Source organism: Oncorhynchus tshawytscha, linkage group LG13 (assembly GCF_018296145.1).
Source record: "Oncorhynchus tshawytscha isolate Ot180627B linkage group LG13, Otsh_v2.0, whole genome shotgun sequence".
Taxonomy (NCBI): domain Eukaryota; kingdom Metazoa; phylum Chordata; class Actinopteri; order Salmoniformes; family Salmonidae; genus Oncorhynchus; species Oncorhynchus tshawytscha.
Genome location: NC_056441.1, coordinates 36,381,047 through 36,396,178, shown reverse-complemented (window position 1 = coordinate 36,396,178; position 15,132 = coordinate 36,381,047). Strand labels below are relative to the sequence as shown.

Here is a 15,132-nt window from a genome sequence, read left to right as displayed (position 1 = left end):
CCAATGTGTCACTTATGACTTCTTTATGATGTTGTTTCAGTTTCATGTCATGCGTTAATATGAGTCATGGTATCTCATAGTGTGCTTGCGCTGCTCTCTCCCAGGGGGCTGGGGTGATGTCAGTGTACCTCTTCATGAAGCGCTACGCCGAGGAGGAGATGTACCGGCCCCACCCATCCCTCTACCGCCCCCGCCTGTCCGAGTGCAGCGACTACAGCGGCCAATACCTTCATCCCGAGTCGTGGCCTCCTCCAAAGAGGGGCCGCAGCGCGTCTGAAGTCTCCAGCGACATCTCCATCCAGCTGAACCAGACACCCCCTCCGCCCAAGGGCAGCTCCATGCAGCAGCAGCAGGCCCCGTCCTCTGGCCCCTCCTCGGGCGCCAGCTACCAGCCGTCCTCCTCCTCCTCCTCCTACCCCCACCACTCCATGTCCTCCCACCCCCTCCACTCCAGCCACCACACCATGTCCTCCCACCCCAGCGGGCCCCCTCCCCAGTCCATGCCCATGGCCATGCCCCCCTCTGCCCAGCCCCCTCCCCGATACCACCAACACATGCACATGAGTGCCTCGCCGTGCTAGAAGGGGGGAGTGAGGGATGAGGGAGGGAGGGGAGGGGGGGATAGACAGAGCAGGGGTTGGCTCTGTCGTACGTCCAACACACAGAGACAGATGCAAACACACACACACACACACACATGCACACATACGTGCACACACAGAAGTGTGGGAGGAGAGATGGAAGAGGGGAGGAAGGAAGGATATTTAGGAGATCAAGAGAAAGAAGGGAATGAACGAGGGAAAGAAAACGAGATGGGTGGAGGATGATTCACAATGGATGCTGTGCTTAAAATGAAGACAGATATTTTAAAAGAGGGAGAGAGAGAGGGAGGGATATGATCATCATTTACACAATAAGAAAAAGAGGGAGGAGGGGGGGTCTATAAGAAAGGGTGATGCTGTTTCAGAAGAAAAATAATTTCGCATTTCAAGCACTAACACACACAAGAATCAAGAACAAATTGTATATGCATAGAGATTTATACTTAAACTGTATAGACATTTTTCTTTCTCTAAGTCCTGGAAAAACAAATGTTGAAATCTTAACCATGTTTGTCTTTCATGAGATGTGTATTCCTGTATGATTAGTTCTATCATTTCATTCATCGTTTGTATTTGAGAGGCAAGAATTGTGAGTACGAAGACGGAAATCTGAGACATCTGAAGATCATTCAGGGTTCTGTGACTTATCTGCACATACTGTAACATCTCAGATTCCCCAAGCGTTCCAAAATGGTTCTTCGGCTTTCCCCATAGGACAACCCATTTTGGTTCCAGGTAGAACCCTTTTTGGTTCCATGTAAAATCCTCTGTGAAAATGGTTCGACGTGGATTCTAAAAGGGGTCTAGCTGGAACCAAAAGGGTTCTTTCTACCTGGAAAGAAAAAGGGTTCTTCTCCAATGAGGACAGCAGAAAAAACCCTTTAGGTTCTAGCTAGCATCTTTTGTGTGTATGTGTGTGTATAAATGTCCAGGTCATAGGCTTCAGCATCCATAAAAAAAAAACACTTGAATTGTTGTTTCATGTTTTTGACTAAAATGTCATGGTAACAAAGAAAATCCATAACTTTCCATCATTTAGAAATATTTATTTCTGAGAATATTAAAAAAAGCACCCATTTTACTACGAAGAATGAGAGCCTATTTGCAGATTCCATGAGACATATGATCCTCCTTTGATTGCTAATTAGCTTGAGTGTTCATATTCTGTAGCACATGGCTGCTTACCAGTAGAGTATCTTCCTTCTATTCATAGTTACCAAAAGAGCTTCCCATACAGCAATGGAGTAGATTGATGAAGTAAAGACTGTGTTTGTTTTGAAATGTTGACTTTTCTCCTTCTGACTGTGACTCGGTATATATAATACATGCTGCCTATGTAGCCTACCTAATGCACAACATGTTTACATTCTATTCGGATGTTTATTGGTATCCTTATACTAAATGCAACACACACGCACACACAAACCAGCTGCCACAGTCCTGCTATAACTACAATTACTACTATTTCTACTACTAATATCAAAAGAAAGATTGTGACCATTATCATTATCTATGTTTATAAACATCTGTATTATAATAATGTAAGTAAATGCAACTATATATGAATATATAATAAAACCATAGAGGATGTGTGAGAAAGAAAGTGAGAGGTTGATAAGAGTTTAACAATGTCTAATATAAAGCACAGAAATCCACATTGAGTGTACCAAACATTAGAAACCCCTCCTCCCTCCTCAATTCGTCGGGGTGTGGACTCTACAAGGTGTCGAAAGTGTTCCACAGGGATGCTGAACCATGTTGACTCGAACGCTTCCCACAGTTGGGTCTAGTTGGCTGGATTGCCTTTTGGGTGGTGGACCATTCTTGATACACACAGGAAACTGTTGAGCGTGGGATAAACCTGCTACCATACCCCTGTTCAAAGGCACTTACAGTACGTCTTTTGTCTTGCCCATTCAACCTCTGAATGGCACACGTACACAATCCGTGTCTCAATTATCTCAAGGCTTAAAAATCCTTCTTTAACCTGTCTCCTCCCCTTCATCTACACTGATTGAAGTGGATTTAACAAGTGACATCAATAAAGGATCATCGTTTTCACCTGGTCAAGTCTATGTCATGGAAAGAGCAGATATTCTTAATGCTTTGTATACTCAGTGAATTTCACAATAGCGTCTCTTAGTGAATGAAGGTCTAAACGAGAGCAAAACATGACCAATGGGTCTCTGTAGCACCACCTAGTGCTTTTGTTGTGAGTCTGATTGCTCTCCATCGAGGTTGAACTTTGCCTTTTGTGTCATGACATGCTCATTTTTTCTAGCGAACCGATAGCAATTCTGGACTTGGGGGATATAAGAACGACTTATAACAAAGTCTTGCAATATCTGCCTACAAATAGTGAACTAATTCCCGATCAATGTGCATTCATTTCAATTTCAGACATTGAATTGCATTCCAATTGTTTTCCTAGTATGATGTGGTTGTTTTTCCGAATTCCAGATCTTTTCATGCGACCAGAAAACTTGATCAAATGTTTTTTTAATATCTATATTGTTTTTTTTTTATGTAGCAGATGCACATACACATGTGATGAGTGGTAGCATTCGTTTGTTTGGGACCCAGGACAGCGATGTACAGCCTATAATATAGTATAGAGTCAAATATATGAACGCATTAGCAAACAGGACTGGCTCCTGCTGGAGGGAAAACTATAACAAAAGAATATTTGTAGCTTGTTCTGTAATCATAATAGGTAGAATAGTGTAGTGGTGTAGTTTTATTAACTCTATAGTGTAAAATATAGTAGGCCTATTCTGATTTGGTGTGAGAGGTTGATTAAGAGAGAGAGAGAGAGAGGGATAGAGAGAGAGAGAGAGAGAGAGAGAGGTGAAAGGGGTAGCTATAAGAATTGTATCACATTTTATGTTGTCAATGAAATATTATCATCCTGTTGTTTTTCCTCATTATACTACTCTGCTAAATTGAGGTTTCCTTTCAGAGAGCCATGTCTTGACTAGACCGTGAATGTTATTGGAGTTGAGGACGATTGTGGTTTTTCCGTAGCTCAAGTGAGATTCATTGATTTCCTCAAGCTCCTTTCATTGCCTTGACTTGTTTCTCCTCTTGCTTCCCACCCCCAGTAAATCCTACCTTTTGAACTTTATTGATCATTTGTCTTGGTTTGTCTCTCAAATCCCCGTTAATGTAATGTGGGGCAGACTTGTTCCACCTGTCTCTTCTCTTTGCAGGCCTCGTTTTTCACTCTTTCTCCATTTCTTTCTTCTTCTGTTAAGGCGCTCTCTTAGAACCTGTCTTTGAGCTTATTCAAATGAACTGTGCCTAACAACAGTAGCGGAGATCAAAGCTATTAATTATTATCAAGATCATTATATATTTCTTATTGTTGTTACTATTATTATTCGTGTAAATATGTTACCCATATTTACCACAAAATCAACTTCTTTTTGCTAAGCAATGCACTAATGAATCTGAAGAGATTGTTCATACCTGAGATACCATTTGTTATTGGATCGATGCCTGGGGGTTGCTGACTAACGGCATTGTTCCACAACTAATGAATAAATCCTAGAGGTACATCTGTGTGTGCTTAATGTTTGTGGTCAGATGTCTGGCACACACAATCACACACACAAAACACACACAAACACAATCACACACACACACTAGCACACACATTCACACACACAAACACACCTACCACTGATGTCAGGAACTTTTAGAGCTGAAGAGATCAACATGGCTAAACTATATTGAGATGAAATCCTGTTTGCACACTGGTGTAGAGAACGAATAGCATGACTGGAGACTGACATACTCAGTATCTTGGTAATGCCCCCTGCTATTGTGTTTTAATCCAAAGCTCTGCTTATTTAAAGCCATAAGAAATGTAGCATTTCAAAGTGTGTGTGTGTGTGCGTGTGTGTGTGTGTGTGTGTGTAATGGTGTTAATGGGTGTTACTATGTTTTGCGTGTGTGTGAACTGTGTGTAGTGTGTCGACCAGAAGACTCCACAAGAATAGTACCAAACAAAAATTGGACCAACTGGGGACATTTTGTTGGCCCCCACGAGATCAAATGTTATTTCTAGGGGGTTTAGGGTTAAGGTTAGAATTAGTGTTAGGGTTAGAATTAGGTTTAGGGTTAGGAGCTAGTGTTAGGTTTAGGGTTAAGGTTAGGTTTTTGGGTTAAGGTTAGGGTTAGGGTTAGGATTAGGGTAAGAGTATGGTTTAGGGTTAGGAAAAATAGGATTTTGAATGGGACTGAATTGTGGGTCTCCACAAGGTTAGCTGTACATTACTGTGTGTGTGTGTGTGTGTGTGTGTACAGCGGTGGGTGGAGTTCGTGATTTGGAGGCCCCAGGCAGAGGCCAGTCTGAGGCCCCCATGGGTTTTATAGTGAAGATGTAATTTCTCTGTAAGAATGTATTACCTTTTAATGTTCCACGAACACAACCAGCAGTGACGTTTTCATCTGATTGTCAAATCACTTCAAAGAGTAGGTTATGTCACGTTCTGACCTCTTTTGTTATGTCTTTGTTTTAAGTATGTTCAGGGCGTGAGTTGGGTGGGTTGTCTATGTTCTTTTTTCTATGATTTGGGATTTCTGTGTTTGGCCTGGTATGGTTCTCAATCAGAGGCAGCTGTCAATCGTTGTCCCTGATCGAGAACCATACTTAGGCAGCCTGGTTTCACTTTTGAGTTGTGGGTGCTTATTTTCTGTTCTGTGTTTTGTTTCACCGTTCAGGACTGTTCAATTTGTCGTTTTATTGTTTTGTTCAGTGTTCAGTATTTCTTATAAAATCAAGATGAACACTTACCACGCTGCACCTTGGTCCTCCTCTCCTTCTCCTTCATACGACGACCGTTACAGGTTATCCTTTGCACGTTCATCCAAAATAATTCCAGCATCCGAACAGTGCACTGTGCACCCGCCAACTTTCCTTTAATTCGCATGGCTGAAACAATCTCACGGAGAAAGCATCCGACACGAGTGAAGGCCATACTCTTTTTGGCCAGACAGCATCAGATACATGGGCTACATATGGTAAGACACAGGGGCGCTGTTTCACTCGCTCGGATGCTTTCTCCGTGAGATTGTTTCAACCTTGCGAATTAAAGGAAAGTTGGCAGGTGCACAGTGCACGTTTTGGATGCTGGCATAATTTAAAAAAAAATATGACCAGCTCACAAGTCCACTTGTGTTTGCGTGTGATGGGAGACTACAGATTACACATTACCTTTGGATAAACTGGAAATACAAAGGTAAGCCATTGAAGTTTGCAGTGAACAGCTATTTCAGGCTTGTAATATGTTTAATGCCCATAGGAATATCATTCAAATTCTGAGTAGGCTTACAAAGACCGTAGGGTGAATTCAATGCATTGTCACAGTTAAGTGTTACACGACTTATGCCGGGCTGAATAGCAATTTTTCTCTCAATTGACTTCATTAATTAATTGACCCACCATAGGCTATAAATCACTTCAGATTGCGCAGTCAAACTTCTTTCAAACGTTGTACAAACTGAAGCCAATACCATGAACTGTTGATGATAGCCTATATCTGCGAATGAACACAGCCCATGTCTTCTGTATCACAGAGATCCTATCCACCTCATTTTCGAACTCTTTTAAAACACGGAAGTAAAATGCTGAAACTATGGATACAACCTCCTCCGTGCTCGCGCATGATCATAATTCATATCCGCGCAACTAGAAATCCCTTGCATTAGCATGTTTCTGTTAGTTGATACATTGTGACAAAATACACCATATTACCAACGATTGTTCTATCTGTGATATTAACAGTGGTGACCTGTTTAGCAAAAAAAGAGTTTGCAAAGCTGTCATCAAGGCAAAGGGTGGCTACATTGAAGAATCTCAAATATAAAATATATTTTGATTTGTTTAGCACTGGTTACTACATGAGTTGAATGAGTAGGTATGTCCCAACCTTTGACTGGTACTGTATATATGTTTTTTGTTGTTGCTTGTTATTTTGGCATTAATACTTGTCACATATCAGTTTCCAAACAAGGCAAAATAAAGACGCATACAAACATGGTCTCTTTTTTGTTTCCTTGAGTAAGGCAGCTCCAAAATGCAGGTGTTTCAGCCTATCTCAGTTTTTTCTGTAGTGGTGGGGCAGCCAGCAACAAATATGGAGCGTATGGGTTGGTAATGCTCTCTAGTTGCACCGTGATTGGCTTAGTGTACTGTCACTCATGGGGATACTACATCACCGCAAAATCTACGGGTAGAGCTAAAAAATTCAAGCCCCTTGGGTGCGGCCATAGAGTTACATTAGAAGTGCCCATCAAAGAAGGCTCAAGGTCATTGGCCACAGATACAATTAAGTCAAATCATGTTATATCTACCATAGCTTATCTACCATAGCATAGCATAGCATGGGTCTGATCATGTCAACATCATACTTTTAAAATCTTAGCTAGCAAACTAGACAAGCAGTTGTCATCATGCATCACGTGACAAATCTACAGGCAAATCCTTTTCAATCCATATGAAGAGAAAGTATAAAGAAAACATACTGGTGCTCATCGGCCATTGGACATAAACATTACACAGGAAGTTGGAAATCACAAATTCAACAATGAGTGGTTTGGAAGGAATCAGTGGCTAACTGCAAGCGTTGCAAAGAAATCACTAGCCTGCTATTCAGTGGAGTGGGTGTGTGGTCCAGGTCTGGGTTTAAAGGTTTCTTTTCCAAATTTAAAAAGATAAACATTCAACACCATGGGACAGAAAAAGTTGAATACATTGGCCATGCTGTCAATCCAGCATGATTTATGCCTCGTTCAAAACAACTGGGAACTCGGAACTGGGAAATCTCAGACTTCAATGAGTTCTGGAAAAAAAATAACTTTAAAAAATTTGCTTCGACTGGGAAAATTTGCTTTTAACGGTCATTAAAATTCGGAATTACAACTTGGGATATCGGGTCTCTTTCTAGAGCTCCGACTTGAAGAACACTGACGTCGTGATTTGACCTTGTTTTTTCCCCGAGTTCCCAGTTGTTCTGAAAGCATCATAAATCCAGAGAACGCCAGACTTTGATGCCAAAGTTTGATGACAAACATGGCCCACAAGAACAGCCGAGCCACCTTCCAGTTCAAGTGAGCACAGCACAACAAGGTGCGTCCAAAAATGTCTTGTATGCTGCTGCATAAAAGATGTAACATGCCAGGGAGATATGTATACTGTAGCTAAGAACGTAATACTAAGTGTACTTTGTGTAGTAAGCTGTTAGTAGCCCATGTGCCTCACCGTAATAATTTGGTGCCTTTCACCCTCATAACTTCGCCTACTGTTGGGGAATTATTTTGTAGTACTATTAAAACTTTATATGAATGGGAACAGTTCCATTAAATTAAAGCATGGCACTTCTCCTAGATTTGATTTGAAAAGAGGAATTAGGCAAGGTTGCCCAAGTTCACCTTACCTCTTCCTGCTTGCAACCCAACTTCTTACAAGTTTTGTTAAATCCAGCGATATAAAAGGGATCTCTAATGCTGACAGATATTATCATAAGTCAGCTTGCAGATGACACAATCCTCTTTTTAAAAGATGCTGACCAGATTTCTAGAGCAGTCGATGTGATAAATATTTTCTTGTCTTTGCCTAAACTTTAATAAGTGTGAATTGTTTGCTGTTACAGACTGTGTGATACCTTCTATATGCAATATTCCAGTCAAGGAATAAGTAACATACCTTGGGTTTACCATATCTAAGGATCAACAATTTCAATTTCAACAACATCAATTTCATACCTATTATTGAAAAAATAAATAAAAGAAGTTGAATCATTGGTTGGTTGCAGAGGGATTTATCCTTGAAAGGTAGAGTAGGTAGTATTGCTTTCTAAAGCTGAAGGAATCTCCAGACTTACTTATGTAGCCCAGTCCCTACATCTTGACAACAAAATAGGTAAAGCGGTTGACCAGATGCTTTTCAACTTCATCTGGAAAAGTCATACACATTATATTAGGAAATCTGTCGTTATGAACACAAATGAATATGGTGGTCACAATTTTGTAGGTTTTCCAACTTTGAATAATACTTCTAAGATGAATTGGACTAAAGAATCCAACTTCAATTTGGAATTTCATCCCTCGTTATATCTTCTCCCGTTTTGGTGGCTTCATTGTTATGTTACTTTGTAACTATAACATGGATAAGATTCCTACAAAATGACCTGCTTTTCATAGAGAAGTATTCTTAGAGTGGTCGTTAATATATAAACATATTTTTTCCCCTGCATAGGTATTTCATTCGGAACAATAAAGGATATTTTGTATAGAAAAAAAGTATTTATTTTTTAAGAAAAAGTATTTATTTTTTAATAATTATAGCCTGTTTGTGAGTCAACTTTTTAATGCAGAAGGATTGTTACTCAATTCTGAGGATTTTTAAAATGTTTATCTCTCTACAATATCCCTGTTACACCTAGAGAGTTCACCATAGTCTTTGATGCTATTCCATCTTGAACTCTCATGTTGTTTAGAGATGTTCCCTCGCTTAGTCCAGTTGATTCTCCAATAGGAGAAATGTGTTTCTCCTTGCTCCCTCAGAACAACAGATCTATACATACTTAATTCGGGGACATTGTTTCCATTCCTTATTTCACAACTTACTGGAATACATTCATCAATGATATTTGTTGGAAAATGTCTGGTTATTACCACACAAATACCTGCTTGTTAACAAGGTCAAAGAGGTTTCTTACAGAATGATCCATAAGTATTACCCTGTGAATCATTACCTAAAGAAACAAAACAAATACATTAATATTAACTGTACTTTTTGTGTTGAGCATCCAGAAACTGTTTTGCATTTATTTTGGCATTGTCTACATGTATGGGGCGACAGGGTAGCCTAGTGGTTAGAGTGTTGGACTAGTAACCGGAAGGTTGCGAGTTCAAACCCCCGAGCTGACAAGGTACAAATCTGTCATTCTGCCCCTGAACAGGCAGGGGCAGAATGGCCTAGGAACCCACTGTTCCTAGGCCATCATTGGAAATAAGAATTTGTTCTTAACTGACTTGCCTGGTAAAATAAATTTATGGAAAGATATTCATAATTGTTAATATTCTTGATGTCTTGTCTCATCGCTGCAACTGAAAGTGAAAGTCACCCAGTAAAATACTACTTGAGTAAAGTCTAAAAGTATTTGGTTCTAAATATATTTAAGTATTAAAAGTCAATGTAAAAGTATAAATAATTTCAAATTCCTTAAATATAGCAAAGCAGAAGGCACCATTTTCTTGTTTTGAAAATGTATGGATAACCAGGGGCACACACCAAAACTATGCATTTGTGTTTAGTTAGTTGCCAGATCAGAGGCAGTAGGGATGACCATTTGTTCTGTTGATAAGTGCGTGAATTAGACCAATTTCCTGTCCTGCTAAGAATGCAAAATGTAATGAGTCCTTTTGGTGTCAAGGGAAATGTATGGAGTAAAATGTACATTATTTTCTTTAGGAATGTAGTGAAATGAAAGTAAAAGTTGTCAAAAATATAAATAGTAAAGTAAAGTACAGATACCCCCCAAAAAACTACTTAAATTAGCACTTTAAAGTATTTTTACTTGAGTACTGTACTCCACTGCTGATGCAAATGGTTGCCCAATCAGGCAGGCTAGATGCAGTTCATTCGAAATGAACATACATTCAAATCACGCCAGGCTTTTGAGCAGTTTACAGCATAGAGTTTTGTATTCACGTGAACTACCTATGATCAACTTAATTTCGTTCTCTTTGTAAATTGACTGGATATATTCACTGCGGTATGAAGCCTAACATTGAGTTTATGAATAATGGGCTAATATGCATATGCTTCTAACATAGGCTACATGTTACATCTCCCAGCCTGTCTGTCTTCATTGTTCTGTAGTGCAATTATGCACCTGGCCTCCCCGCTGCCATGGTTATTCCTTTTAGATCTTGTGCAGTTCCAGGAAAAGCCCACACTACAAAAGCTTGTTGGAACCTTATTTCGATTTCTTTAGCCTACTAGCCTATAGGAGGAGAGATGCAAGCTTGTTCTTGCTTGCTGAATGTAAAATAGGCTCCAGCATTAACGGGCTAAGAGTTGGAAAGGAGAAACCTATATGTTTCTATAGTAGGCTTATCTTAACACCGGGTTACATCCTGACAAAATAGACCTTCACCATGAGTGACCTGCTAATGTACCTTTCGGTACCTTCTATACTAACGAGGAAAGACCCAAACGGATCCAAATGGTTGCATAATGAGGCCTAGACTGTTGGCCTATGCAGTTTTTCATCATGAAACAAAACAGGATGTGTGCGTGGGTTATTAAAATGACCCAATACATCACTGCAGTTTACAGCCTATGAACAATAATTGTGTATTCACTTGATAATAATTGTCAAAAAAACGTAGGCCTTATCAATAGTGGAGCTTTGCGTGCCCAGGGACCACAGAGTGCAGCCTGGAGGAATTTAATTTAATAATTTGTTAATTTATTTTTCTTGCTCTTTGCCAGGTAAATATTTAGCTTATAGTCCTAATATTTAACTAATGAATAGCCTAATATGTAGCTAATATTTCGCTTTTTCCCTCGGGGTCACATCATTAGCCTCTCTCTTCCAGCTGCTACCGTGCGCAACAGGCGATAGACTACTCAAGCCTCTCCACAAAAGGCAATTCCTCTTCTCGTGAAATCCCAGGAAAAGCTATCGGCTACGAACGATATAGGACATTTATTAAAATGTGTTTTAATACTAGGCCTAACAGCCTATTCGGGGAAAGAAGCAGGCTTTGCTCTTGCTAATTGCTGAATGTATAACAGGCCTACAGCATAGAAAATGCATGTCGGAAATCACTTGCAAACCACTTGAGCAACGAGGCCAATACATGCTGTAAAAGATGCGCTGGCTAATGGGCGTTTGTTGTTGAATTGCTACATTTAAATACGAGTTACTATATTTTCATTAGGCCTACATGTACATTTAAGTATTATTTGCAGTTGTCACTATGACAATGAATACACCCTGAAAGCACTGAACGGCCTGAACCAGTATCTCCGTATCTGTGTGTTAGAGAAGATGTGCGTTAGGATGCCTTGATCAGTTGATTGACAGGTATAGGGCTGTTGAACGATACATGAGAAGCTTTCCTCCAAACTTTCCTTCCTCCAACGTTTTATAGTTATGTAGCCTATAGTTTATCATTAGAGTTATCGTTATAGTTATTGACTTGGTGGATGGCTCAGGCCTTAACTCTGACACAACACAACTGACGTTATTATCACAACAGAACTAGCCTACTATTAAGTCTAGCTGACGGTAGCGTTAGCGAACTTGAACGAAATACATAGAAAATTACACCTGTACACTCACATTTATAATTGTTTACTTGACTTGTATACTCTATAAATGGACTCTTTCAAATGATTTACTCTGTTGTTTGGCTTTGCTCATAGCAATGTTCGAAAATGAGGTGGACACATAGAGATCCTATTAAATTACTAGAGGAGCCAGAATGGGGGGAAAATGGCAGCCATTGTTCTAATTGGAATGAATGTCAGTAGAGGCATAATCCTACATTTACTTATGCAGGAACATCAAAGTAAGACATGTGATATATCAGATATTGTGTAATATAATTATTGTTAAGCTACAATATTTTCATATAAATATAGATACAGTTTATACAGGTTTTTACCAATTTTCTGTATAAATAGCCTGTAACATACATGCAAACAGACCATAAATGTCTCAATTTCTATTTTCTTGTAAAACTCTGGGTGCTATTGTATGATACAATATGATACTTGTTGCAGTTACAACTTGTCTATGTCCTATCATCAACTGATTTCATCCAGTGTCTGGCTGTGGATTGACTGCATTGTTTTAATGGAATGTTGGCATATTGGCAGTTAATTAGAAAAAGTTATGTCTCTAAAACTGTCAGGCTAGCTCACAAACATTGGCATACAGTGCAGATTGAATACTTCAAATTCATTAGTTTAGACAGTATCATATCACAGCACTGCAAGGCATGGTGTAACAACTCCAGGACCAAAATGGTTGACCTTTATACCGTCTTAAGATGGTTCATGTAGGCCTAATAAATCCACTTGAGACTGGCATTACGTTCATAGGCTATAACCCCCCTCCCTAATAAACCTTGATAAATGATCCAATAATCGTTTAAAAAATCATAGCCTATTCATTTATGCAATAATGTTTATTATAATGGATGACATAATTAAGGAATTAAACGTCTGATTTGACCTTTTAGTCAAAAACAGCTTTTTCACTCACTGCACCCCCCCCCCCTCCCTCCAACTCCCACCGCATCCCTCAACGTTCATCCTCGCAATATTTACCATTCATTCTCACGTCTCTTGCACATGCCTCGCATAAAGAGTCCGTCCGCCGTAACCACTGCCGAAGTTCACATTTTACAGGTCAGACATTAAGCAGAATAAAGTTTGTGTCAAATATGTATATGATATGCTTCCCGAAAGTTATTTTATATTTGCATGATAAAAAGAGGGATGTGCGTGTTAAGTCTGCAGAGCAGGTCCAGGTACATAATTAGCATAGTATTCATTTTCACAATATTAGCCTACATATCGAAATGCACATACTGTAATTATCCTATATATTGTTTTGAAAAAAAATATTGCATTGAAATAAGAGTTGTTTAGTTCATGTTTACACAGAAATGTAGGATACTCGGTACAATGCCAGCTATGCCCAAATCAATAGCCTTGAGACGATTTACCTCAGCAAAGTATGCAAATATTCCTAGCGTGCATCAACTGTGTTCCGGTAGAGACTACTTAAAAAGCTGTTAATAACTCAACATTTTATTTTAAATCCGATTTTTTCAAATCCGATTTTGTCAGGTTTCTTAACTTGGCATGCCTCTCTCTCTCGCGCGCTGCTGGTCTCACAAGTGGTAGATGATAATAAACAGATGGAATTGATCTTAGCCTAGAAGACAGAGGAAGCGCTACATTTAGACAGACCTCCACATTCATCAGTTAATAAATGCACTGGCTTTGCTTCTGCTTTCTATGATGCTCCAGATACAACACATTTTCTTATCCCTTCAGCAGCAATTGGTTAATGACCATGAAGGCAGTTTGCTTAACCAGGGTGTTGTGCATTTATTTTTGCAGATATCAATGCAATGGTTCTGCTTTATGATTTCATGCACACACGCAAATACGCACTCATGTACACACGCGCATACACAGTAAGTATTCGCGAGCTACTTGCCTCTCCTCAACTTTTGCTGAACTGTTCTTCTTTACTGACAATACACTTTACATACAGTGTTTAAATCGGGGGACATTTCAGGATTCAGACCAAAGATAAGAAAAGTGTGTGCTTCTGCATGTATGTGTGTCTCTTTGTGCACAATGTGGAGAAGTGCAACTAATATCTGAGGTTACCCTCTTGTGGTTTAACCCATACGTTTTGTTCACTCTGCATTGTTATAGTCTTACAGAATCTCCCCAATCAACCCATCATTTAATGCCACATGTACCCCAATGCTGTACATTCATGCATTTCAGTATGTGGTTCTGGTTTGTCCGTGAACTCGATCTCTTCCTTTATCATCATTCTGTGTTGATGTGCTGCCGATGTCAAAACCCCTCCATATCTGTGCATCTAGGTCATTTGCTTTCTCAACAGTACGTACAGAAACAACTATAGAAACACAAACCTTCTAATGGTTTTTAATATGGAGGAAAGTCATCTTTGTGTATAATTTAAACACGTTTCAGTAGGTTCAGGTATGGGTTGAACTAACTTTGCTTCTTGAAACTGGGGTAGAAATAGTGAGTCATAAACCACTGTTTGATGACTATCACCTAACTTTTGGGCTGTTATATTATCATTACAAGGCTCCTCCTGCAGTACACTGAATCATTTGATGAATGATGCATCCATCACCTAATTTAATATAGATAAAAGTTGAATTTTAGGTCATTTCTGTAAACGTAACTGAATTTGCTGCTCATGAATCATTCTGTATGTACGTTTGCATCTTATGATGAACAAAAGTATGTGGACAACTCTTCAAATGAATGGATACGGCTATTTCAGCCACACCATTGCTGACAAGTGTATAAAATTGAGCACACCACCATGCAATCTCCATAGACAAACGTTGGCAGTAGAATGGCCCGTACTGAAAAGCTCAGTGACGTTCCAACAAGTACATTTGTCAAGTTTCTGCCCTGCTAGAGCTGTCCCGGCCAATTGTAAGTGCTCGTATTGTGAAGTGGAAACATCTAGGGGCAACAAGGGAAGTGATAGAACACACAAGCTCACAGAATGGGGCCGCTGAGTGCTGAAGAGCGTAGCGCGGGAAAAAATTGTCTGTCCTCAGTTGCAACACTCACTACCGAGTTACAAACTTCCTCTGGAAGCTAAGTCAGCACAAGAACTGTTCGCCGGGAGCTTCATGAAAGTATTGTCCATGGCCGAGCAACCACACACAAGCCTAAGACTACCATACGCAATGCCAAGCTTTGGCTGGAGTGGTG

The 15,132-nt window shown here is 39.7% G+C and overlaps 1 protein-coding gene across 2 annotated transcripts in view; it reads left to right on the top strand.

The window, feature by feature from the left end:
• The window catches only part of LOC112264837 (voltage-dependent calcium channel gamma-7 subunit-like), a 28,530-nt gene extending 26,925 nt beyond the window's left edge, over nucleotides 1-1,605 (top strand). For both annotated transcript variants that reach the window (XM_024441708.2, XM_024441707.2), the window contains one exon: nucleotides 105-1,605. In XM_024441708.2, coding sequence (XP_024297476.1) covers nucleotides 105-581 — 477 coding nt within the window. In that variant the 3' untranslated portion in view covers nucleotides 582-1,605. The remainder of the gene's footprint in view (nucleotides 1-104) is intronic.
• Nucleotides 1,606-15,132: the final 13,527 nt, after the last annotated feature.